General features: G+C 35.8%; 1 protein-coding gene across 3 annotated transcripts in view; it reads right to left on the bottom strand.

Annotated features, from left to right (window-relative positions):
* Positions 1-309: 309 nt before the first annotated feature.
* Positions 310-26,022, bottom strand: part of TXLNG (taxilin gamma) — a 60,507-nt gene continuing 34,794 nt past the window's right edge. Inside the window, exons 2-10 of one of the 3 annotated variants that reach the window (XM_036745198.1) lie at positions 20,686-20,989; positions 18,834-18,925; positions 16,744-16,914; positions 13,536-13,730; positions 11,608-11,727; positions 9,787-9,861; positions 8,223-8,315; positions 4,703-4,798; positions 310-3,739 (exon numbers count right to left, since the gene is read on the bottom strand). In XM_036745198.1, the coding sequence (XP_036601093.1) occupies positions 3,407-3,739; positions 4,703-4,798; positions 8,223-8,315; positions 9,787-9,861; positions 11,608-11,727; positions 13,536-13,730; positions 16,744-16,914; positions 18,834-18,925; positions 20,686-20,989 (1,479 nt within the window). In that variant the 3' untranslated portion in view covers positions 310-3,406. The remainder of the gene's footprint in view (positions 3,740-4,702; positions 4,799-8,222; positions 8,316-9,786; positions 9,862-11,607; positions 11,728-13,535; positions 13,731-16,743; positions 16,915-18,833; positions 18,926-20,685; positions 20,990-26,022) is intronic. The other 2 variants (XM_036745197.1, XM_036745199.1) reach the window with 2 other exon arrangements.

Raw genomic sequence — 26,022 nt, 5'->3', positions numbered from 1 at the left:
AATCTAACAACTTGTCTAGAATCTGTAAATTCCTCAGCCCATTCCATTAACTTATATAATTTAGGGATAAAAAAAGTCTTTAAAGATTTCTTTTGGTTTTCTCGAATTCCATGCTTCTATCAGAATTCTACAACTCTTGTCTTCCCAAAAACTGAAGTAATATCAAGGTACAATATTGGTGGGCAGTAAACCAGTTAGTGACAGCATATTTTATATCTTACATACCACCGCCTCCATAATAGTTTGCTTTGAAAATATAGATGACAAATATTTTGTTCTAAAGATAAAGAAAACACAGAGTCTGTTAAATTAAGCATACATATTTACTTAATCTATACAGAATTGAGTAGATAAAATCAGATTCACATTAGTGAAAAATCTCTACAAAATGTCTTTGAAAAGCAAAACAAGACTGCCTGTTCATTAATCAATTCTTTTCCTCATGAAAGCAGATATGGGTTGTAAAAATAAAGCAGTGTTTAGCACAAACTAGATTTCTGCATCACTTTTTTTTTTCACAGTTATTTCCATCTACAGTCTGAAAGAGGTAGATTTTCTGCAACACCTGAGAATTGAACTGTAACAACCAGGTGTAGGTGTAGTAAAAGGACAGTTTGCATACACACACACACACACACACGCACGCACGCATGCGCGCACACACACAATGTTTCTCTCTTAAAAATCAGAAAACAAACTTCTGTGGTCTAATGATGAAATGGTCTCTTAATACAGGGCCCAAGTTTCAGAGGCCATTATCATTATAGACTACCACACCTTGATTCAATGATAGTGCAAGAAATGCAATTTAAATGAACTGAATAATAATATTTTAAAGTATGTACTAGGGGTCTGCCTGGCAGTCACTGCAATGACTAACTATATGGTAAAGCTGAGTCTAAGTGTTGGGTGTGCTACTACTGGACTCGCAAATCATCTTACTTGGAGAGGAGACTAGTTAAAGGAGTCATTCAGCAAGCCTACTTGTTTCTTTTGTTGAGATAGAGGACTGAAGGAGAAATAAAACCCATTCAAAGGTAATGCATTGTCTTCAGAAATACTTTCTATTGTTCCTGTTATAACATCTAGATAGTAGAGAAAGTTAAAGTGAAAACGGGAGGAAAGGTACTGTATGTTAACCCTTTGCTTTTTAAAGCCTTTTAAAAATGCACAACAGGATCCAAAATCTATCTTCCATGCAAAGCAAGCACCATGTAGAAATTTATGGAAGATAAACAACTGGCTTATGAAATGTTTGAGCTACATCTTCCACTGGTTCAGAAATTTAAGAGTTTGTCCTAAATTAAAGGTAGGCTGTTCTGATATACGAATCTACACTTACCTTTAAGAAAATAATAAGTCCCATGTTTGATATAATAACTGCAGCTCAGTGCCACTGAAACCAACTAGTCCAAATTGCCTCATTACAACACAACAGTCAAGTCATTTTGTAGTTTCATGTGAACCTATTCCTATACTGCCTTGCCCTTTGGTTTTTAACATGATTAGCATTTACAAATTTAGAGGCTAGCTGGCCACCTCTACCTTCCTCTTGTCCTCCTCATACTTACAACCTCTATTGTAACAAGCTGTGCAAATCTGACTGAAAGAACATCTCTCACCTGCACAGAACAGAGTTCTTTTGTGCTGCTATAGTTTAAAGTACATCAGTTTAAGAATTTTGTTCAGCAGTGTGAGCTAACAAATGCATTAGATTTAGAACTTTACCATAGAAACAGATCTACATGATCTCAATGGTTTAACTTCACATAAAGGTAGAAACCTTTCATCAGTGCAGTCTGAACATTCACGGTAAGTATACTGTGACAAAAGGGATTATTTAGGCAAAGAGAATCATCAAGTTATGTGCTTGGTTTAGAAATCCCTCTTCAAGTTAAGTGCAAAAAAAATAAAATTAAGTACCAGAAAATATTACCTTTTTTTGCATTTCTTTTAGAATGAAAGCAACAGGGGGTAGCTAGAGAGCACAATGGATAGAATACAGGCCTTGGAGAATCAGGAGGACCTGAGATCAAATCTAGCCTCAGACATCTTACACTTACTAGCTGTGTGGCTATGGGCAAGTCACTTAAGCTCGATTGCCTCACCACCCCCGCCTCCAAAAAAAATGAATAGCAACTGAAAATGAAAACTAAGCAAGCATACTTGGGCATAAATAGCATTATCAGTCCCTGGCTACACACTGCCTGGTCTTTTAATAATTAAAATATTGGTCCCAGCCTTTCTGCTTCAGGGATTATTCCCGTTGAAATAGCCTTTTAAAATCATACAAAACAATTTGGTATTAACTCATAGGAAGCATAACTCCAGAACATTTGCATATAATTTTTTAAAGTGTAGTAGTTTTACTTATGGTCCTTCACTTTAACATGCAGATTTTTTAAAGTTGCGACTTTGAACCAGATGGGTGTTCTGCCGGTTTAAAATAGCCTGGTAACTTAAAACATTTTCGGAAGTTTCATTCAAAGAGACCATGATTCAAACGTTTAACAGTGATCTCTAACAAAGCATTGCCTGAAGGACAGTGCACATAGCAAAGTATCTTCCGTACCCATATATTATTATTTCTCTGCAGTTCCCTACCTAACCTGGACCAACCATGTTGCCAACTCACTACATGAAACAGGCCTAATGACTACTTATATATATATATATTAAACCCATTTACATATTATACCCATTAAACCTGTTCTCATCCAGTACACACCATGTGTATTTCTTCTTGCAAGTTACACTGTAAATCTTTCATGACTGAGTAAATACTATGCCACAACTTTGATAAGCATATGACAACAGTGCCAATCCATCCAAATGAAATTATTCTTTGCAAAGCTGAAAAGCCAGGTCACTGCAAAATCTTGCTATTGTCCAAGTCTGTATTCTTCTTTTCACATGTTAGTGGGAGATAATTTGACACTCTTATAGGCCAGTAGGTAGAAGTGTCTTCTAAAAATTGTGAGTTTTTTTCCTTGTTTGGAGGGTGAAAAGTCACATCAATATACCAAGAAACAGTATCTTCATACTAAGAAAACGTTACCATTACAGATAATGGTAAGCCTGTTATGTATCCCTTAACAAAAGTCTTAATCATGGATTTCTGTGTGCAAGGGGCAGAGAAAAGATGGACAAGGCAACACACACATGCATTCTTATGAAAGGAGGGGAAAAAATGAGGCAGATGTGCAACACAGTTGTGGAAAATTTATAGATTAAAACTATTCAAAGCTGCTAGGCAGCTTTCTGTACCACGTAAGTCCAGTAGTTCTAAGAAAATACAGATATGGTAGAAAAAGTAAGAAATTTTTCACCACAAAACCAATAGTTACCACCAACAGAGAAAGTTATACACAAAATATATCTCTCAATACAGTGTTTACACTTCATTTTAGTCAACTGAATCAGTGTCAGGAACAGAACTCACGGACACAGTCTCTTGAAAACCATCGCCTTCATCTGCTGCATTGTGCTCGGCCTCGAGGGGAAGCCCCATTTCTTTTTCAGAGGGAGTTTTCAGCTTTTTGTGGGAATCAAGAAGAGTGCATGGATGTAACACGGGCACTGTTTGATCTGTGTCTGCTTCTTTTACAGAGACTTGTTCCTTAAGGACTTCCACCTTCTCATTGAGCTCATTTCTTTCTGTTTGGAGAGCCCTGCACAGCTTCTCTAAACGCTCCAGTTTTATTTGAAACGCCTTGTATTCTTTATCTCGAACAGTTTTCTACAAATACAAAGGGTTTACATAAACTAGTTAAATACCAAATTAGGCTATTATGCTCTTTTAAGTTGCAAAAGTTTCATCCAAATCACAAAGTTGTAGTGGTACATTCTGACATTACCTCTATTGTAAGTATTAACTAGATGGCCACCATCATAGCTTTACCAAAGCATGAAATTTACACTTAAACAGCCGGCATTCATGTTTTCTCCTCTCCGCCAAAATTAAATAGTTTTAAATATCTTTAACCATATCCACCCTTCTGCTCTTGAGTCATTTTTCAATCGTTTCTGACTCTTCATAACCCCATTTCTTGGCAAAAGCCCTAGAGTGGTTTGCCATTTCCTTCTCCAGCTCATTTTACAGATGAGGAACTGAAGCAAACAGGGATAAATGACTTGCCCAGGGCGAGATGAATTTTCCTTACTTCAGGCCTGGCACATTATCCACTGCACCACCTAGCTGCCCAGATACACCCTCCCTCCAATAATAGCAATGAGTTTTGAAAGTACGGTTGGACATAGTTCTAACCCTCCTGAGACTGATTTTACATGCACACGCGCACACAAACTCACGAAGCATTTCCACTGCTTTTTCCCCCTTTAATCTTTTATCCACCTTTTGCTTTTTTTGAGGCAATATCAAGGCAAAAGGACACTTATTTAGATCGTGACTTTCTGCTACCAAAAAGTAATTTTTATTCCTACAAAACACAGGGGGTGGAAAGGAATGAATTCTTAAGTTATCTCCTATATAAGAATGGGCTTAATAAATAGAATTATTAAAGCAACTTAAATACTTTGTTCATAGGAGTTTACCATGATATAATTGGAAAAATAAAAGTATAATTACATTTACATAGGCACCAATGTCCATAAAACAACGTGATTACAAAACAATCATCCCTGTAGCTATGTGGAAGACAGGAACTAATGAGTACATGACAGTTATATGCTCCGTACTCACCTCTTCAGCCATCTGCAAAAGGGCCTTATTGTTGTTTTCCCACTTAGTACGCCAAACTATTGTTTCTTTTTCCAGTTTTTTAATTTTCTTGGTCATCTGAGAATTGTTCAATACACAATTACTGACCACAACAAATTTACATAGCTTTGCTTCTTAAAAGTGAAAAATTTTATAAAATATTAATAATTTGGCTATTTTCTTCCTGTGTACTTTTCCCCACCCCAATTCTGAAAAGGAAAAGTTTTCTACCAATCTCAAACACACATATACCCTTACCTCAATATGTCGATCCCTGCATTAAACCATCTCTGGGCAACCCTGATCTTGCTGAAGCATTTTTAAAATTTCTTTATTTCCTTCACTGCCTAATTTCTATTGTCTATAACTACTACTGCATCTACTTCCTTACCACCAAAGTCTTCACACTTGTACAACCTATCTTCTCGACACCCTCCTATTCCCTTGGTTTTTGGGATAATACATTCCCATTCTCTTACAGCTTTAACCACTTCTGCTCAGTGATTTTGCTGGTTTCTTCATTCTCCCGACCATCAACATGGACTTCTCTATGGTTAGTCTTCTCTATTTTCTACCTCGATGACCACCCACTCTCATGGCTGCTATTACTACCTCTACACAGACCCCTCACCAATCTACAGCTCCACTTATAATTTCCCCTCCAAGTCCTAATTCCCTATTTGCAAATACCTGCTGGACACTACCCTTATATCTCCTGGGACCATGCAAAGAAATCTCAGTGATATTGAACACGTCCTTTCTCCCTCCTATACAGCAAATCAGCGGCCAAACCGAATTCTACTTCAGAAAATCTTCCTAGAACCTGTCTCCCTTTCTTTCTCCACTTCTTTTCCAACCATCCTCATTTGATACCCTATCCCTTCTCCAATTCATCCTTCATACCACTGCCTAAGATCTTCTTCACCCACTGCTCTGATCCTGTCATTCCTCTACTGAAAAACTTATGGCAGCTCTTCCTTGTGAATCAAGTATAAACTCAGCTTTTATAACCCTCCACCTGGCTCCAACTCATCCCACCAGTTTTGTCTCAAACTACTCTTCTACTATAGAATGTGAGCTTCTTGAGAACGTTCTTTTTTCCTATTTATATCCCCAGCGCTTAGCACAGTGCTTTTATACATAGTAAATGTTTAATAAATGCTCATTCACTCATTCGTTCATGAAATCCATGTTCCAAGTAGAGGTTGTCTCAGTCTCTGTATTTGAAGCCCCAGAAGTACCTAACAAATAGTAGGCATTTAAGAACTTATTTAATGCTTACTGACTGACTCACTGACCTCCCAATTGCATCCTGCCCTCTCCCAGTTCTATGCCCTTGTTCACACAACACCCCTGCCCCCCCCCTTCCAGGTCTAAATTAAATGTCACTCTAAGTTCCTTGAGACAAGTATGTGTGTGTGTCAGATCTAGTAGGTGCCTAGTAAATGCTTGTTGAATTGAGCTGCCAGTAACAGAGGGGCAACTATAAACTCCTAGCTGTAGCATCAGCTGGAATCATACTAGAGAAGCCGCACTATGAAAATCCTTTACTGAACTTCAGAGGAAACCGTATGTAGTAATAATAAGAGCGCATGCACACATATACATATGTGTCTATATAGGTATATGTGCACATAAGTATATAACTACTACAATTTTAAGAAAATGGTTTTTTTTCCCTCCTCTTCTATGAAAATCCCATTAAGATGATTGTGGGAAGCGCTTAACTAGGAGAAAGGAGGTCTACACTACAATTAAATTTGCCACTGACTCTTGTATTATTTATAAGAAGTCAATATTCTTTAGTAAATGAGGTGAGAGGAAGATGTGAGAACAATCATAAGAAGGTTAATCAAGATGGCTTGCGTTATGGAGGGAGTTAAAAATGAATTTATACCCAACTGAGCTGTCCTTATCTTTAAACATCCTCAAGACTTCTTAGTTACAACTTGCCTTTCCTTATGGCATCAGTAAAACATGGTTAAGATAGACTTATTCAGAAGCCCTAATTTGTGGGACTGAGGAAAAATAAAGGTTTATGACACGGCAAGGACAACCAATGGATAGCCTGTGAAAATGCCTCCAGCAGACTGGGGGGAACCTCTTTGGGAACACTGCTGGGAAGATTATTACGATTATTATTATTATTATTGACTTGTTTAGGGACAAGTCATTCAAGTAAGACTGGCAAACACAAATGAACTGTAATCTGCATCACTGGGGGGAATTTCCAGCGTGTTCACAGATCCGTAAGTAGAGTTGATACCTAACCCCTCTAAAATATTCGAATTTCAGTATTACAGTTTAGAGACTTAACTGATTTTCACAATATAAATAGGTATAAACAACTTCACTGAGATATCATCCTAATCCATTTCTTAAAGATTTACATTTTCTTAACACCAACAATGCTATGTGTCTCTTTGGAACACAGTCCTCTCTTCTAGTTTAAAGTAAAGCCAAATTTTCTGCCTTTATTTTTTTTTAGTTGGTGTGGCTGCTCTTCACTGTGGTACTGACTACACCCAAAAAAAGTATATATTACCACTGTTACAGAGATTTCTGGAAATAGACAGAAACAGGACACCCTTTTGCCCATATCCAGGTTCCAAGGATCCTCAAGCAGAATAGTTAATTTTAAAATTATTTTTATCTTTGTTCTGTATCTGGATGAACCAAAAGGTAAAAACTGGTCCAAACAAATTCTTAGTCATCAATGACTGCAATACTCCTACACTTCAGCTCAAAATCTTCATGATTTGAAAGAGGGGTAAGGATGAGGACAGGGGAGATGATGATAGACAATGAGTAGGTTGGGAAAAATATATATATATATTTTGTACAATGAGGCAACCGTGGTCTATGATCAACTTTCTGCAGCAAGTCTCATCCACCAATAGGTACCAATTCTAACATGCTATTATTGTGGAATGATTTCTTAGTATTCATCCATTCCCGCAAATGCTGGAATATGGGGGGGTGGAGGGCGGGGGGCAACAGAGTAGGAGAGAACAAAATGCCATATTGATGGAGTGGTAAAAGGGAATAGAATAATTGACTCAAATGCTTAACTTTTAAACTGATTTCCAAGAAGAGTTATCCATACCATTCACCCATAAATTTTAACCATTGTAAAAATACAAATGTACCCTATGTTCTCTACATTAAATTACAAAATTAAATGAAATACTCATGAACTCCCTGTGTTCTTTTACATAAGAAGCTTCCTTAGTGCATTTTAACTGTGTTAATAGATCATTAATTAACCACTTGAGGTATTGGCTAAGGTCAGGTAAATGGTGAGAGCTACTACCAATAGAAGATCATAAATGTAAAACATGTTTGAAATGATAATGCATGTAAGTCAATGTAAAAAAAAATGGACTCCCAAAATTAGGTATGTCCATACAAACTATAATCATACTTAAAATAATACTAACTTAAATAAACTGTGTTTGGGGGGTAGTTAATCCTAAGAATCTACTAAAAATCCTGCTAGTACCTTTTCCATTTCCTGCCTGAAGGTTGTAAAAAGTTCATTGCTTTTTGCCATGGTAGTCTGGAATTCTTCAAACTTATCCATATAAAGAGAAAGCTATAGGGAAAAAAATATTAAATATTCTGAGTCTCAGATTAAAAAGTGCTTTAGACAAAGGCTTTCTGAGCAATAAAGTTTAAACATTATTTCCATTTTAAAAGAATTATTAGGTATAAAAATGAGACTTTATAGCTACTTCTTAATTAGGGAGGCAAAATTTATCCCAAACCTTGGACACTCCATGAATTATATATAACCCACATATCAGATCCCTTTTAGGCAACCAATTATTGAAATGCTATTACATATATATTTGTATATATTAATTAAGTCAAACACAACAAATGAAGCATAACAATAGTTTATAAACTGTTCATACAGCACTTTTGTTTTCAATACTGGAAGTATTGAAATTATAGTAACTAGAGACCCTCCTATTATTTACAATTCAAAAATTCCAAGAGTTTCTTAATGATCTTTGTAACTTGCTGTTTAAGTACTTTAATCCCAAAGAATCCAACTCACTAAGGAAGGTTATTTTAGGCTTACAAAATTTCTATCATGTTAAGAAAGAAGACAAAGTCATTCCTAGTAAGAATTCAGAAGCAGAGAAGTTGAATAAGGGTAGAAGATGGAGAAATTGGACAAATTTTTAGTGTTAATTTGTTTGTAAAAACTGGTGGGAATTTAGAAAACAATCAGCCAATAGATTATTTATTGACCATCCACTATGTGCCTAGCACTGTACCAAGTACTGGGGAACAGAGGAGAAATTTAACAAGGTTTCACTCTCTGCTTTTATCTGCATAAATTAGGAACTGGTAATGTCGTGCCAAATCTTCATTTGTTACCTTCATACTAAGTGGGGAGCAAGCATCTGCTAGCAAATTACCCCTGCCCATAATCCCTTCCCCAAACTCAGTGAATCTCATGAGGGATTGAGAGAAGCTACCTATCTATGCCTTCTAATAACACCAGGGGAAATTCTCATGAACTGAGCAGTAGGCAAACATAAGCAGCTGGGAGAAAGGGAGTAAGACAGGTTATGTGCCTGCCATGCCTGCTCTCACTGAAAGCCTGAAGAAATATGACTACATCCTACAATATCAACTCTACTACCTTCATTCCTTTGGGCTTTGGAGACTCGTGAGCTTTTATGAGTCCACTCTTAAAATAAAAATACTAATTTTTGCAATAAGACACCAGGGGAAAGGCCCTATTTTACCTAGTAATTAACTCTTGAGATTTTAGTTATCACTAACTTGCTGACAGCCAACAAATAACAAGAACAAGAAACAGAACAGACACCACAGCAGTGTGAGGTTGATAAAGGCAGGGAGGGAGGATAGAGAGAAAAGGCTGCCCTGACTTGCAAGATGACAGACTGTGCCTATGTCACAATTATGGTCAGGGCTGGCCATAAGCCTCATAATGATTTACAACACCAGGTATTTAGCATCTTCCTCTCTACTGCTCAATGCTTTTGTATTAAAAATTAGCCTACCATTCACAAGTTCTTCCAAGTTACCTGCTGTTTGAGTTGTGCTTCCTGTTGCTTCATTTGTTCACATTTGTGCCTTGACTCTGTGGCTTCTTTTAACAACTGCAAAAGATAGAAACATACCCTGGCAAATACTAATACTGATAAAAAGGTGAATAAAATGGCATAAATACAAATCTAAATTAAATCATACCCAAGTATTTTACGCAAAAATTGTAAAATATTCATTTAGAACAACCAAACCACTAAAACCACTAAAAAGTCTATAACGTATTGGTAAAGAATTTGCTTTACCCATGTCTTTATCTAGATGGTACCTGGAAATAACCGTACCTTTGTGATAAATTACAATTTACAGAGCATTTGAAATCCTTGAAATGGTCAGTCTTGATTTCCACTATCATTCATATGAACTCTTTGGGACATTGCCATTCACTTCATATTTCTTCCTCAAATAGTTCAGTTTTTAATCAATGACTGGGCTTTGGTGGTCATTAAGCCATCAGGAGCTAATTTTGCCATTCTTTTAAGGCTACTAAATAGTGTGTATTTATTTAAAGACAAGTACTATAAGGTTGATAATACTTCAAAAAACGTATTTCTCCCCTGCTCATGAAATTATCCCTAGTACTTGAATAAACAGATTTTCTCATTAAGTGACATTTTTCACTTTAATTAAGAATTAACCTAAAAATCTTGTTGAAGACCAATTAGCTACAGACACTGAATAAGTAACTTCTTCCTAGGTCCCAATTTCCTAAAATGGAAAATAAGCAGGTTAAGAGATGTCCCTTCCAGCTCCAAGACTGTTGAGAAAAAATATAGCTGCTTATGCAGAAAAAAAATGTCTTCAGGGTTATAATAAAGTCAGTTGCTCCATGAAAAGTTTCAATTACATTTTACTTGAACTGTTGTTTTGTTATTAGGTTTTTCTACAAGTAAGAAAGAAAAGGGGGGCAGGCACCCCTTGAAAAAATGAGATGTTTAAAATGTACTTTGCTTCTGTGAAAAGTAGGGGGCAGTCTAACACAGTTCAGTGAGCAACTCGCAGCAGTCACATTTCTAATTTCATGGCCACAGAAGTCTGTTAAATGCGGAGGAAAACACAACACTGAACACTTAATATTTAAGTGCTTATGATTCCTCCACTAAAATGCTATTCTAGTGACTTGTTGCAAGGTGATTTTGCATTCCTGAAGCGAGACACAATGCTCAACCATCTTGTATAGACTTGTATACAAGCCTCTTGTATAGACTTAGTAAAGTACTTGTATAACTGCTGTGTAAGAACCACCTTAACTAAATTCACTAGGTTTGCTACAGGGTAAATTGTTTCTCTATAGTCAAACTCACGAAGACCATCTATACTGACTAAAGTGCATACAGACTCCTGCTTTTTCTATTTGTATCTCTACCTCTCAGAATGACACTGGGTAAAGGTTAAGGACCTGGCAAATGTTTTTGCATTCATTCAAGGTAATATATAGTTTGAAAATTGGAAAATTTTAATTCAAACTTTTTGAAATACATGATGCAACAACTTAAATATTACTACTACATAATACATGGAAACTTCAAAAGCCTTAAAAATATAATAAAAATAGCCTTGATAGTCTTTTATATTGTCCTAACAGATGATACTATGGCAGAATGTTCACATATAACCAAAGATAGGACCTGCTTTGTAAGTAATGACAAACCTATACAATTAATCTGGGAGAAAAACAAGAACATTTCCTTGAATGCTATCTATCCCTAAATAACTCAAAATTGAAATTTAAATGTTACAAATGAACCAAGAGATTTACCACCACCACTGCCCGCTCTCCCCCAGCCCCCAGAACTTACAAACTCTCTTTCTCTCTGATGTTTTTCCTCAGCTTCTTTTATGAGCTGTGTTGTCTGCTGAAGTTTGGCATCTACAAGCTGCTGCTGTAGCTCCTTATGCTTGAACACTTTGTCAATATGCTACAGAAAAATAATATTTCATAGCTGTCACCTATTATTTAAATATTAATGTGTATTTTAGTAAAATACAGGGTAAATACCATATCAACAAATGTCAAATACATTGTACCTACAATGCTTATTTAGTTACTGATGACACTTAAACATCAGTGTAACTACAAAGCAATGACTAATCTTTTGCCTCTGCAAGCAGCCTCATTGCTTTACATGCAACTGATGTACTGTACAGTTTGAGACCAAAAGAGCCAATTAATAAGGGGGGTCCGCTGCAAGGCCTAAAACGTGGAAGTAGTACAACAGTTATTGGTACTAGTAGAGAAGGCAAAGCCAGAAGATGGAGCGCTGTCAGTCCTTGGATTGCCTGCTTCTACACTTAATTAAAATTAGTCTCAGACTGTATCTGGGAAGGCATGGATCTGGAAGAAATGAAAAAGTGACCCAAATTGCTAAGCAAATTCTTATATCTAGGGCAAGCTATGGATGTTTTTCATCATTCATCATTCATTCTCTGCTAAACTTTCCAAACATCTTAATGACCATTCTACACTATGGTATTAAAATAGTTTATTATGCCTAACAGCATAGTTATATTATGCTTTATAAATGTGATCACAATGTCTCATGAAAGCCTTAGAAATGCTGTGATGATACTTAACCTGATTTATTACTGAGTAAATATTACAGAGGAACTATTTATGTAACTGCAAATAACTGAACCAATAACAAATTGGTAATGCTATCCCTGAATAACGTCCAAAATAAAGTACATTAAGTACATCAGAGAAAATTTCTTTTCAACTATTAACATCTAGAACAGAATATAATAGTTGACTGATATGTACAAGCCAATAACAACACTGTGAAATTTTTCAATTTGCTTACTGTGATTGAAATTAGACATACCATTCTTTTATGTCATAAAATGAGAAAATCTAAATAAAAATTAGAAGGCAATAATAGCATTGAATATTATCAGATTTTAAGAGGTTGTACTCAAAGTGTAACATACAACTTGATTTTTGCAGTTTAACCCCTTCAGAATAACATTTATCATCAGGTATTTTAATAAGGATATAAAATTTTTAAAAAATACAAAAGCCATAAATCTGAAACTTCTAAAAGCATAACTGCAGAACTTTGGAAAGCTGAATACCAAAACAACCAGCCCAGTTAAGTACCCAACCATAGAAAACTTTTCTCGGCCCCTCCCTTGGACTTTGTCTTAGCTATCACTGCCTACTGTAGCAAGAATGTGAGTGGCTAAGGAGAAAGTTAACAAAGGGCCACTTGCCACTCCTGAGCCTTGTACTTCTTTAACTCATTATTTCAATGTATGTGACACATTAGACAAAACAGATGTTGATATCTTGGTTTCGTAATATTGGAGAAAGGGAGGAAAAAGGTCAAATTAAAATAAAGTAGAAAAATCTAAATGGAAGGTAGAGTCCATCCTAGAGACTTGGCAAACCTCTATTAGTTTGGGCAAACAATTTCTACACTATAAGCAATATTTACACATGAAAGCTGAAGAAGCAATGACGTGAGACCTGGAGAAGTACATCTCACTTTTAAAAAGCTAGTCTACAAACCCCAGTTCCGAACAAGTTCTAGACCACCTATTCACAAATTACATTTTAATTCCATTAACATGGCTGTACTCCTTTCTTACTACTTTATGTTACCTGTTAAGCATATAGTATAGATAATACGTTTGTACTATTTACAAAATTTCAGTGGCTTAAAATCACATTCTAAGTACCAGTGTTTCCCTCTGAGATATATCATCTCATCAACTAAAACTCATTTACCTCTTCCCGCAATGCATATTGTTCAATAAGTTTTTTCAATTTCTCTCCCAATTCAATGTTTTCTTGTCGAAGTTTAGCATTATGAACGTCATGCTGTTCCAACTGAGCTTGAATTTCATTTAAAGTAATTTGGAAGTGTGCAGTTGCTTCTTTGCGTCTTTCTTCTTCTTCTCGTGCTTGCTGCATATTTTCTTCCTTTATGTCCAAAAGAGTTTTTTTTAAATTAATAGTATGTAAGCTTATTGATAAGAAACCCTCACATTAAGCATTTCATTCTGATCCTGACTAAAACAGAGAGGGAACATAGTGTAAAAAGTAACACTTTAACCAAACAGCTAAGACCACTCTAGGTAATAAATGCAATCTGCTATAGAATACTTACATTTGACTTTATGAATATGACAACTATGAAGACCTGGAAGATTATGCATTTGTCTTATCTGACTGAACCTCATCTAGTCTCCCAGGAGACAACTATGACAGGAGGGTAAAGGATTGTTTTAATTTAAAAGAACTTTTCAGTGTCTGCCAGGATACACGTTCCATGTCAATAAGAGCAAAAAAGAATTCAGGTGTACTTCACATAAACTGGCTTTACAGAGAAATACTATAGACTTGTAATGTCATTGGTAGAAGGGAACTTCCAGGTAAGGAAATTCCTCTCACCAATTTGGATTGGTACTTTCTCTCCAATTTATAGTCTTGAAAAGAGTTGACTACAGCCTTGAGAGCTTAAATGCCTTGCCCAGGGTCATGCAGCCAAGTACACATTGGAGGCTAAACCTGAACTCGGGCTTTGAGGCCAGCTCCCTATCTATTGTACCACCGATAGTTTCCCTAACCACAATCATATCATAACACATATAATGTGTTAACATTATATCCCAAACCCCATCATAAAGTTGCAAAAGCATGTTATAACAGCAGCCAATCACCCATTTTTTTCCTATGGCACTAGCTCTCCTCTCCAATACTGTTTCATTCAATGCCGGGTTTTCCAAGGACCAATTAAATTAGTATGATAATAGCATGACCATAAAACCTAATTAGTAACCAACTTTGTGATGATGAATCAAGAGACAAAAGTATGACCACAGCGTTTTTGGTAATATGCATTAATTTTAAAATTACCATTTCCAACAACATGTACTAGGAACCATAGTGAGATTAAATATGGTGTATTTTGAATAGTGGATTAGAAAATAAGTATAAAAATTATCTATATACGATTAGAATGAATTACAATTTCTTACATTCATTTTTATTCTAGACCATCATGCTTTCTACCTACTTTTTCTTTTCACTTGCAGCTAAAAAGAACAAATGCAAAAAAGAAAAATGACACTTCAATAACTTCTGAAGATGGTCTGATTATGGGTGGTTCTTTTCACGAAACTGAGGTCAGATTTTAGTTTGTCTCTTCTTTCCCTAGGCATTACCATCCACTTCCTTACCCCAAGCTGATTACAGGGAGGCTTGGAGCCAGGGGATTCTATTCAACTCAACAAACATTAAGGTCCTTTATGTACAGCACTACTTGAGACCCTGCTAAGGCACTGGGTAAACAAAACACAACCAAAAAAGAACTGCCCCTCCCCACAAGGAGCCTACATTCTACTCACATGTAAATTTTACCCGCTGGCTGGCAAGGAACTAGCTGACAAGTACCTTACAATAATGGAAAGAGCTGTCTGGGTTAGAAGTCAAGAGGACCAGTTTGAATGTAGGCTCCACCACTCTCACCTGTGTGGAGAAAGTCACAACTTCTCTAGACTTGTTACTTCATCTGTAAAAATGTGGCGATTGGACTAGACCAGATGTGTCAAATACACGGCCCACAACGCTTCTGAGTGTGACCCGAGTCAGATTAAAACATAATTGGGAAATATTTAACAAAACAAATTTTAAAAAGGAATAAAGATATGTGGTTTTCTAAGTTAATGTGCAATCTATAGGGATCCTTTTGTACAGTTTAGGGGTCCTCAATTCTATTTGATTTTGACATCACTGGGCTAGATGACCTTTAAGGTCCAACTTTAAATCTTACGATAAACTGATGACAAAAAAATCGAGACTACGGTGAGGTAACCAGGGATTCCTCATGATATCAACAATGCCTCACAGAGAGGGTGAAAGCCACAATTAAGAATCTTGCCCTTCACCACAAAGTTTTTAAAAAGCAAGTGCATTCCAGACACAGGACAGGGGATGGAATGTTGCGATCTAAGAACACTTAAATAGATCAGTTTGGTTGAAACAGTGAATGAAAGGAAAGAAAATGGAACAATTCTGGAAAGGTAGGTTAGTGCCAAATTATAAATGGTTTTAAATGCCAAACTGAAATTTTATTCCTAGAACGAAGAGCCACTGAAGGTTCTAGACATGGTTACATTTTAGGAAGATTATTTTGACAGCTATGTGGAGGATGGATTGCAAAAATGGAGATGGGAAAAACTAAAAAAAAAAAAAAAAAAAAAAGCAAGAGAACTCCCATTTCCCCAATTCACCTCTCTTACAAATCTGTGTATTATTATTGAGACACCACTATCTCTCTATTCACCAAGGCTTGAAGAACACTCTCTTATTCAAGCCACATCACCAATCCATGCGCCAAGTCCTGGTGATTCTAACTCAGTAACATCAGATTGCCTCTAGTTCAGTCTCTTCATCACCTCTCACCTGGACTACAGCAACTGGTTTACCTGTCAAGCCTCTCCCCTCTCAAAGACATCTTCCACACAGCTGCCAAAATTTTCCTCAAGCACAGGCCAAGTCAGTCTCCTGCTCAATAAACTCCATAGCTCTCTGATCTCCTAGGTTCCCTAATACTTCAGAACTTTGCTTCCTTTAAGATACAGCAGAAGCACCTTCTACATAAGATTTTTCTGAGTACAACAGAAGTGAATTTTCTACTGGATTCAAGTAATAAACACTTACTGCTCTAATCCAGGAGAACATTACCCAAACACAACAGAAAACCTACTATTGTCTCAACTGTCTAAAATAGTCTCATTAAGATTACAACCATCTTTTCAGAACTTGATGTAAGAACACTAAGCATGCTTGTACTTGTCAGTCAACTAACAGTCTTCATTAAAACTAAAAACCATTAAGCAGCTTGCCTTCCTAGTTAGTAGCTCTTATGACACTCTTATAGACTAAGTAAACATAGTGCTATGATCTTGACTATAAAAATAACAAAACTCACCTTCAGTGTCTTATTATGACGCTGAAGTTCCCGGCAGAGAGACTCCAATTTACTTCGAGCTAGAATAGCCTTACTGTGCTCACTCTGCAGGTGGACCTTTTCTTTCACAATCTGGGCTTGCTTCTTCTGAAGAATCTTCATCTGCTTCTGAACATTCCTACTCTCCTCCAGCTGAAATTAAGAAGTATCTTAAATTTTATTAAGTACAAGAAGAACAAGTCAGTTATGGTAAGGGAATGAGCATATGCCATGAAATCCATAAGAAATGAAAAATGAGAAAAATTATACAGCATGATATTTTATTTAAGTATTTTACCAACATTTTAAATATTTAATAGTTTCATATAATCAATACTACATCTACTTTGAGTATAGTAACATGGTAGGACAGAAAAGACACAGCATTAGGAATCAGAAGACTAGTTACAATTCTACCTGTATCATTTAACCAGTGAAGGCTGAATTCCTTATCTCTGCAGGGGGTGGGGGGCATATGGACACAGACGTGAAAAGCAGTTAATCTCTAATACTGTCCCTCCCAGTTCCAGATTGTTACTCCACTTCTTTCTCCTCAGGATCTGTTCCTACTTCTGTTTTTTAACTATGATGTAAAAAAGTGAAGAGTCTCCAAAAAAAGCAACAATGACCATACTTTTCTAATATTCTTTTTTAAAGAGCAGCAGTCAATCGAGCAGCCCTTTCGAGAATCACCATATTCACGCATACAAAGCAGTTTATCTAAAATGGCCTCCAAAATTACAACTAAGAGAGAAATAGTTAACTGTTCTGTGTGGATGGGTCAACAAGGCATAATGGGCAGGCAGTACAGGGTAGCAGAAAAATACTCCATTTATAGTCAGGAGAGTTAGGTTCAAATTCCCCTTGACTATTTACTACTACATGATCTCGGGCAAAGCATACGCAAAATGAGAGGTTTAGGCAAGACAGGCTCTAAGTTTTAGGTTCTGCTTTTGTTGTTGTTTGGTTTGTTTTACTGGGGAGAAAGGCGGCAAGGTGACAGACGCACAGCTCTACAGCCTACGACGAATTATCACATTTTAGGACTAGGAATGAAGTGACAAACTTTAGCATAATTTCATGACTGAGACTGATAGGTAACTTGTGTTTTAAGTATTTTCTGAGCCCAAAAGAAGATATTTTACAGGAATGCATATTTGTAAGGATAAAAACAACAAAAGATCTCGTAGCTTTTAAAACTTCCTGTTTAGACTATTCTCAAATAATGTTACAATAGTAGAGGAAGCCTTACTCAAGCAAATATAAACAATTTTTCGTCTCCTGTAACAAAAAGACTAGACTCATTTTTATGAGCCGATCATTAATAAAATACTTGGCTAAATAATGGAACAAGAAATCAAAATAACTTAATCAATGATTGCGTAAATATGTTTGGAAAGTCAAGGGCAGTACAATACAATAGATTGGTAGCTGTTATAATTAAATGTTCCCCTAACATTTAATCTCCCCTATCATTTTCACACAGAAATAGCAGGATTTCCAGGTAGCTAATGTCAAAGCCAACTGTTCTTAGCTTTTGTGTCTCAGAAAACATGAGGCTCCCAAGTGAACTAGGTGAGGCCTAGAATGACCTTATGCTTTCTAGCTCAATTTCCTTCACGAAAAACAGTGGGAACACTGGAGGCACCATCCAGTATTCTAATGTTACCTTTGCATGTTTAGTTTACTGTCAGGGTGGCACAACAGTCCTGTTTCACCAAATATTCTACCTTCTTCAGTATGTGCTTCCACTCCACCTAATACTGTTCTAGAATCACTTACAGAAAAGGTAACAGATAAATGACGTATTGCCTTTTGACACACTATTATCTAAGCCATTACAAATTTGGTATTACCTGAGAAAACTGCCTTCACTTTGGAAATTCTCTAATCTATACCTTCTAAAATTAGTTATGTAATCAAATACGGTCAGAGAAACCAATCTTCTTCAAATTCCCCACTCCCAGCCCAGGAAAATTTTAGGTTCAAGACTGTTCTAATTCATGCAGAATTTTTAAACTGACTACACATTTTGGCACATTTTGTTTTCCCCACAGATGAACACTACTCACAAGATCGGCATATTTCTTACAAAGGGCTGCCAGTTTTTCTTCTGGAGTTGAAAGAGTATTTAAGGCTTGCATCAACAACAAAACTTCTTTTCCTGATAGAAAGAATAAAAGGAAGCCAATGAACATTAGAAAAAAATCTGGATATCACAGCACACCAAAAGATATTCTATTTGCAACTCAGGATACTGACTACACAGTGAGTTTGATTTTTTTTGTTATTGTTTTTGGCAGGGCAATTGGGGTTAAGTGACTTGCCCGAGGTCACACAGCTAGTACGTGTCAAGTGTCTGCGATCAAATTTGAACTCAGGTCCTCCTGACTCAAGGGTCGGTGCTCTACTCACTGCACCACCTAGCTGCCCCTAGTGAGTTTGATTTTACTACTGTATATAGAAACTAGAGACAATTCAAATTCCTAAAATTAAGAAAAATTTTTCATCCTTAAACATTATAGGCATGTAATTTAGAATTTATCCACCTAATCCTACTAGTTTGGTACTTCTTAAATTGCAAAGCAAGACCACACAACTGAACACAAAAAAAAAATCCATTTACCTTCCTAAAACTTGATGTAAGTACTCAAAATAACACTTTATACAAGACACAAGGAAAATCAAAGAAAAGTTACCAAACCAAGTACTACATATAAGAGCATAAGAAGAGTTTCAGCTAGTCAGAGAATATAGTTTAATCTCCTTGCAACACTAATAATAAATTGAAACAACATAAACTCTTATGCCCAGATTCGACATTTAATGAATAGTTCCTACCCAAATCAAAATAGAATTCAAATCTGGCCTCAGACAAGTCATTTAACCTGTCTGCCTTAGTTGCCTTAACGGTAAAATGGGGATAATAATAGTACCTCCCTACTCCCAAGGTTGATGTAAATACCAAATGTGAGAATATCTGTCAAATGTTTAGCATAGTGCCAGGCACTACATAAATGCCATCATTAAATGAAATTTTAATCAGCAACTCCTCTCTGATATAGGATTGGCCAATACAAATAAAATGAAAATATAAGCTTAAATATAGCATGTTATTGGAAATATCAAATATGAAAAGCTCAGAAAATGTAATCCTGAACTTCATTTATACTTATAAGGTTTTTTTATCTCAAACCTTTATTGTATTATACCTTGGGTATAAAAACATTAAATAATTAAGTTTTAAGATAATAATTACAAGTTTTATCTTCTTTATTTCTTGATAATTTTTAGTACAACAGGGCACTAGAAAGGAGACAACGCTTATAAATTTTGTTTTGGAAAGAATGGTAAGTATAAGAGTTGCAGAAAGAACATTAAGTAGTGGAAGCCAACCATTTCAAGTGATGAGTATAAAATTTCATTCATTTCAGATATTATACCATCATTTTTACGATAGTGTTCATATTATTCCATCCTTCATTATCATGGGTAATATATGAATACTTTAGGGCCATTTCAACAACCTGCCTCTAATTCACTGAAGATACTAGGTTTGTCCATTTTAGATCTGCCCACTAACTGCAAACACGAAACTTCATCTTTAGTGTACAATACTTTTTTGCATGTGTGTAGTAAAAGTTGCCTGGGCCTACTGTGTTGGGTTACGTTTCAAAAGAAAAAGGGACGATCTGTTGTAGCTATTTGTATCTAGTTTAATACATCAGTTCTTTTCAAACTCACGTATGCTGATGCTAATCTATGACATATGTGTCTGTAAGACAAGTAGAATGACCTGACCAAAGACAGTGTCATATTGGTGATACTCAGATATCTGGTTATATTACAAAGACAAGTCATTAGAAAATAATTTCATTAAATACTGGAAATGGAGATCAAGTCCCTAAAAGCCAAAACCATTACCTAAAGTTTTTTCTTTGTTTTTGTCACCCTCTATATCTTGCTGACCATCTGGTGGGTCTGTCCGAGCTTCTCGACCAGGTGTTTCCTCTCTTGATTCTCGTGTGCAATATGCTGTGCTGACTAAATTTCTATTCTTGGTTAAAAAGTTACTCTCTTCAACTTCCTCCAATGATTTTTTGCTATTTGAACCATGGCAATGAGATTCCTGATGTTGCAGAATATCATTTCGCTGAGCACTGCTTAACATATCAGATTTTACACCTATGCCACAAAGTCCAGCTTCTTCCATTGTGCCAATTATGAACTAGAGAGGAGAGAAAGATTTAAATAAATTAATAAATGCATTTGAGACACTTTACTTTCCCCATAAGAGAACCAATGTATTACTGGATGACTTTAAAAAGCTACTAGGTTTTGCCAAGGCCTTGGATCATTAAATATAATGGGACTCAAATGAAAAAGAAATGACATAAATTGTATTAAGACAATGAATAATTTAATCAAGCTACAAAATCTGATTTTATCTCAATACAAAAACCTGACACTTAAAACAGTAAGCATAATTAACCACATTTACAGAAACAAATCTTCCAACTTTAAAAAAGGAAGACACTTTTTTATCTCCTTAGTGAGATGTAATAAGTGCAGTAAATCATCTTATTCCCTTTGGCTTTTCACTTCTGAATCCAAGTTTCATCTGTCATTCCTTTTTTCCATAGCATGTACACACATAAGTAGGATCTAAGATTTAGAGCTAGAAATAACCTCAGGTCACATAGTCCAATCCCCTTCATTTATTTTATTATTCTTTTTTAAACAGTATTTTATTTTTCCAGTCACAGGTAAAGATATTTTTCAACATTTATTTTTATAAGATTTTGAGTTCCAAATTCTCTCTCCCTTCTTCCCCTCCCCAAGATGATATAGGTTATATATGTGCAATCATATTAAACATATTTCCACATTAGTAATCCAACCCCTTCTATTTAACAGAAAAGGAAAGTAATTTTACACCAGTGTCATTATCCAGTAAGCTAAGTGGTGGAACTGGGATCTGAACTCAGATCTCCTAACCCCAAATATAATCTACTTTCCATGGTAGCCTGATGTCTTTTGAATAAAGCAAGTTCTGAACCCTCAAATGAAAACCTGACGAAGGCTTCCCTTACCCCTCTGTTAAAAAGAACTCTAGTGGGGCATGCACCTATACTTAGGTTTTGCCATGCCTATGAGTTCACAAATGTCAAGTACTTTGCAAACCTTAAAGGGAGATATAAAGTGCTATAAGAAATATAAGCTCTTATATTACTGCAGCCATTATTTACAACAGCTGTAATTAATTTTGGTTCCTAGGTCAATCTATCAACTCTAGAAAAAATAAACTGACTGGTGGCTAACCATCTTTTCCACTTATAAACTTGCTATGTAGATGTATGCATGCATGCATGTATGTGTGTGTATACACACACACATATATAATGCATGTATATATAAACACATGTATATATACACATATATAGCTATATTATATATACATTATATATAGTAATGAAAAGTAACTGAAAAAAGTTATCAATTATTTCAATAGTAATATCAATACTAAAATTACTAACAATGGAGAAAATGTATCTCCCTTCCTTTGCAGAAGATGTAAGCTTTGAGTATGAAATATTAAAAGCTTAGAATACAGAACATTTATTGCACGTACACATAGCTGAAGAGTCCATTGGTTCTACTCAACTACTTTTCTCCCTTCTCTTTCTTTTTAAATCTTTAATACAAGGGATTGCTTAGGGTGGAGAAAGGTGACATTAAATAATTAAGGTAATGTAAAAGCAAAAGCTAAAGTGGTAAGAAAAATAAGATAAGAAAAAATTTAAAATTTTCCCTGAAAGTCAGGAAAAAGAAAAGGATACTAACAACTAAAAATAGCAAAAACTTAACCCTTCAAGTGGATTTCTGTTAAAATTGGTAACCTTCCCCACCCCTAGATTCTAGAGTGAAATCTGCTTTTTGGCAAGATACTTTATAATGCTGAAGGTAGAACTCGATTATGGAATAGGAATCTGTTTGCCCACTAATGTTTATCAAGTTGAAGACATACATAGCTCACTCTGTGGAAAAAGTTCAGCCCAATGACAATAAACTCAGAATGCATGTATTTTAAAGTCATATGTTCAAATAAAACATTACCTATTTGGGATAATAATACTCAAACTAAGTCTCAGTATACAAATAAAATAATGTGGTTTTAAATCCTTGGAAAAAAATAATTGAAGAAAATGAACATTATAGCCTTACTATATGAGCATACACATGGACTTGGCTGAAAAGTCACTTATTTGATCAAACCCTAGTTTTCAAAAATATTATTTTCCTCAGGTCCTAATTCTCACCATTTTTGGAGAGTAAAACCCCAACTCACTCATTTCAAAAGAGGTCTTCAAGGAAAACTGCAAAACTGACTGAAAAATTCTCAACAGAGACTCAAAACTACTTCAGTGTCTTCTTGAGTATCTCCAAAACTAAATAAACATCTTAATGAGTATCTTTGATATTAGAAGTGAAAAAGTAGTGGCAGAACATTAAGAGGCAAAGCTCAGCAATTCTTTTGGTAGGACAGACCTAAATCCTACCTTTGAGTATAACTGGGTCCTCTAAGTTGTTTTTAAAAAAAAATTACTTAAAGCTATAAAAATGTGCATACCCTCTGACCCAGCAATACCACTTCCAGGGCTGTATCCCAAAGAAATCATACAAGTGGGAAATGGACCTGTATGTACAAAAATATTTATAGCAGCTCTTTTTGTGGTGGCAAAGAATTGGAAATCAAGGGGGATGCCCATCAACTGGGGAATGGCTAAACAAACTATCGTATATAAATATAATGGAAAACTGTTGTGCAATAAGAAATGAGGAACATCTCAGCAATACAAGGTTCAAAGACAGCTCCAAAGGACTCATGATGGAAAAGAGTTATCTATCTACACAAAGAGAAAGAACTACAGAGTCTGAATGTAGATTGAGGCAAAATATTTGTTCTCTTTTTTTTGTTCCCTCCTCTTTTTTTGGTTTTGTTTCTTCTTTCTCACAATTCATGCCACTGGTCATAATTCTTCTTTACAACTTGACTACTGTGTAAATAAGTTTAATGCGAAGGTATATATGTAGAACATATATCGGATTCCATGCCATCTTGGGGGGGAGGGGAAGAAAATTTGGAACTCAAAAACTTGTGCAACTGAGTGTTGTAAACTAAAGATAAAAAAAATCTAATAAAAAAACTTGAAAATCCTGCTAAGTTGTAGGTATAAGCAAGTGACTCCTCCATGCTCATGAACTTTCACTAGATTCCTTATGCCTTCATGGTAACAGAAACTCCTCAGCCAGAGAATTAAGACACTCTCCAATCTAGCTCTGCTTTTCCAATCTTATTTCACAACAATCTGAAGACTTGAATGTGAACCCTGTCGCAGACACTTAGAACTCTAAGACTCAGTTTCCTTATCTGTGAAACAGGGTAATAATAGCACCTACCTCACAAGATTGCGATGAGGATCAAATGAGATAACATGTCAAATGCTTTGCAAACCTAAAAGTCATACATAAATGCTAGCTGTTATGATTATTGCTTCTCTTTTAGGTGCTCTCTGTTCCCTCCAAACTGTAATATCATCTGCTCCCTAAACTCAAAATCATCTTTTCTACCTCCATATGCCTGCACAACCCATTTCTCCATAGTTGGAATATATTCCCTTAACTGAATCATTATTTTAAGAATCACTTCAGATATCCCCTACTCTGTCCTTTGTGAAGCCTTCTCTTATTCCCACTCCCAGTTGTTAATGTTTTTTCCTCCCTCCGAAAATTACTTTACATTTACTTATTCATGTTAGAGGTAGCTTGGTAGCCCTGTGGATAGTCCATTAAGCCTGGATCAGGAAGACCTGAGTTCAAATTCAGACTCAGAGACTTAAAAGCTGTAACATTCTTTTGTTTCTTTTTCCTTAACCAAAAAAAAAAATGAGGATCATAATAGCACATACCTCAAAGAGTTATCATGAAGATCACCTGAGATAATAGCTATACAGTGCTTAGCACAACGGCTGGCACACAGTACATACTTAATAAATGAGTATTCTCTTTCCCTTGCATTCATGTTATAAACTACCAGTATACTGGTAAGATCCTTGATCCTTAAATTAAAAGGGGATAAGTAAGTATTCTGCATGCTTACTAAACTGAATTGGAGACCTACATGGAATCTAGTAAAAAGACAGTTGGAAAGTTAGAATATATCAATGTTTATCCAAGTGAGGACCATTGATTCTTTTTATGGAGACAGGGAAGATCAAAATACCAATTCCAAAGAGGACCACATCTGACACCTCAAAAGGGAACGTGAACTGGTCTCAAGCCCAAAAAGCATTCCTCGAAGAGCTAAAGGAGGATTTTAAAAACCAAATTAGGGAGGTAAAAGAAAAAATGGAAAAAAAAAAACCACTGACAAAAGCAAGTCTTTAAAAAATAAGATTGGTGAAATGGCTATGGAGATTAAGAATCTAAATAGAGAAAATGAGACCCTGAGAGGTAAAATCAACCAACTGGAAAAGGAGACTCAAAAGCAAAATGAAGACAGCAACTCATTAAAAATTAGAATTGAGCCAGTGGAAGCTAATGACTCTATGAGGCATCAAGAAGTAGTAAAACAAAGTGTAAAGAATGAAAAAATAGAAGAAAATGTTGGAAAAACAGCTGACCTGGAAAATAGATCCAGGAGACACAATTTAAGAATTATTGGTCTACCGGAAATCCACGATGGAAAAAAAGAGCCTAGACAGAAGAAATTATCAAAGATAACTGCTTGGTCCTAGAACCAGAGGGGAAAACAAGTCACTGAAAGAATCCACCAGTCACCCCCTGAAAGAGAACCCAAATTGAAAATTGAAAAAAGAAATATCATAGCCAAATTTCAGAATTACAAAGTCAAGGAGAAAATATTGCAAGCAGCCAAAAAGAAACAATTCAAAAATTGTGGAACTACAGTCAGAATCACGCAGGATCTTTCAGCCTGTATATTAAATGACAGGAGAAATTGGAATATGATATTCCGGAGGGCAAAGGACCTTGGACTCCACCAAGGATCAACTATCCAGCAAAACTGAACATAATTTTTCAGGCAAGGAGATGGACATTCAACATAATAAGGGAATTCCAGACCTCCCTGATGAAAAGGCCAGAACTCAATGGAAAATTTGATCTTCAAACACAAAACTCAAGAGAGACATAAAAAGGTAAGCAGGGGGAATAACCCCCACAAACCTTGTTAATCAATAA

This window comes from Trichosurus vulpecula, chromosome 2 (genome assembly GCF_011100635.1).
Source record: "Trichosurus vulpecula isolate mTriVul1 chromosome 2, mTriVul1.pri, whole genome shotgun sequence".
Classification (NCBI taxonomy): Eukaryota; Metazoa; Chordata; class Mammalia; order Diprotodontia; family Phalangeridae; genus Trichosurus; species Trichosurus vulpecula.
Note: the sequence above shows the minus strand (reverse complement) of the source record. Positions and strands in the feature narration are given on the sequence as shown.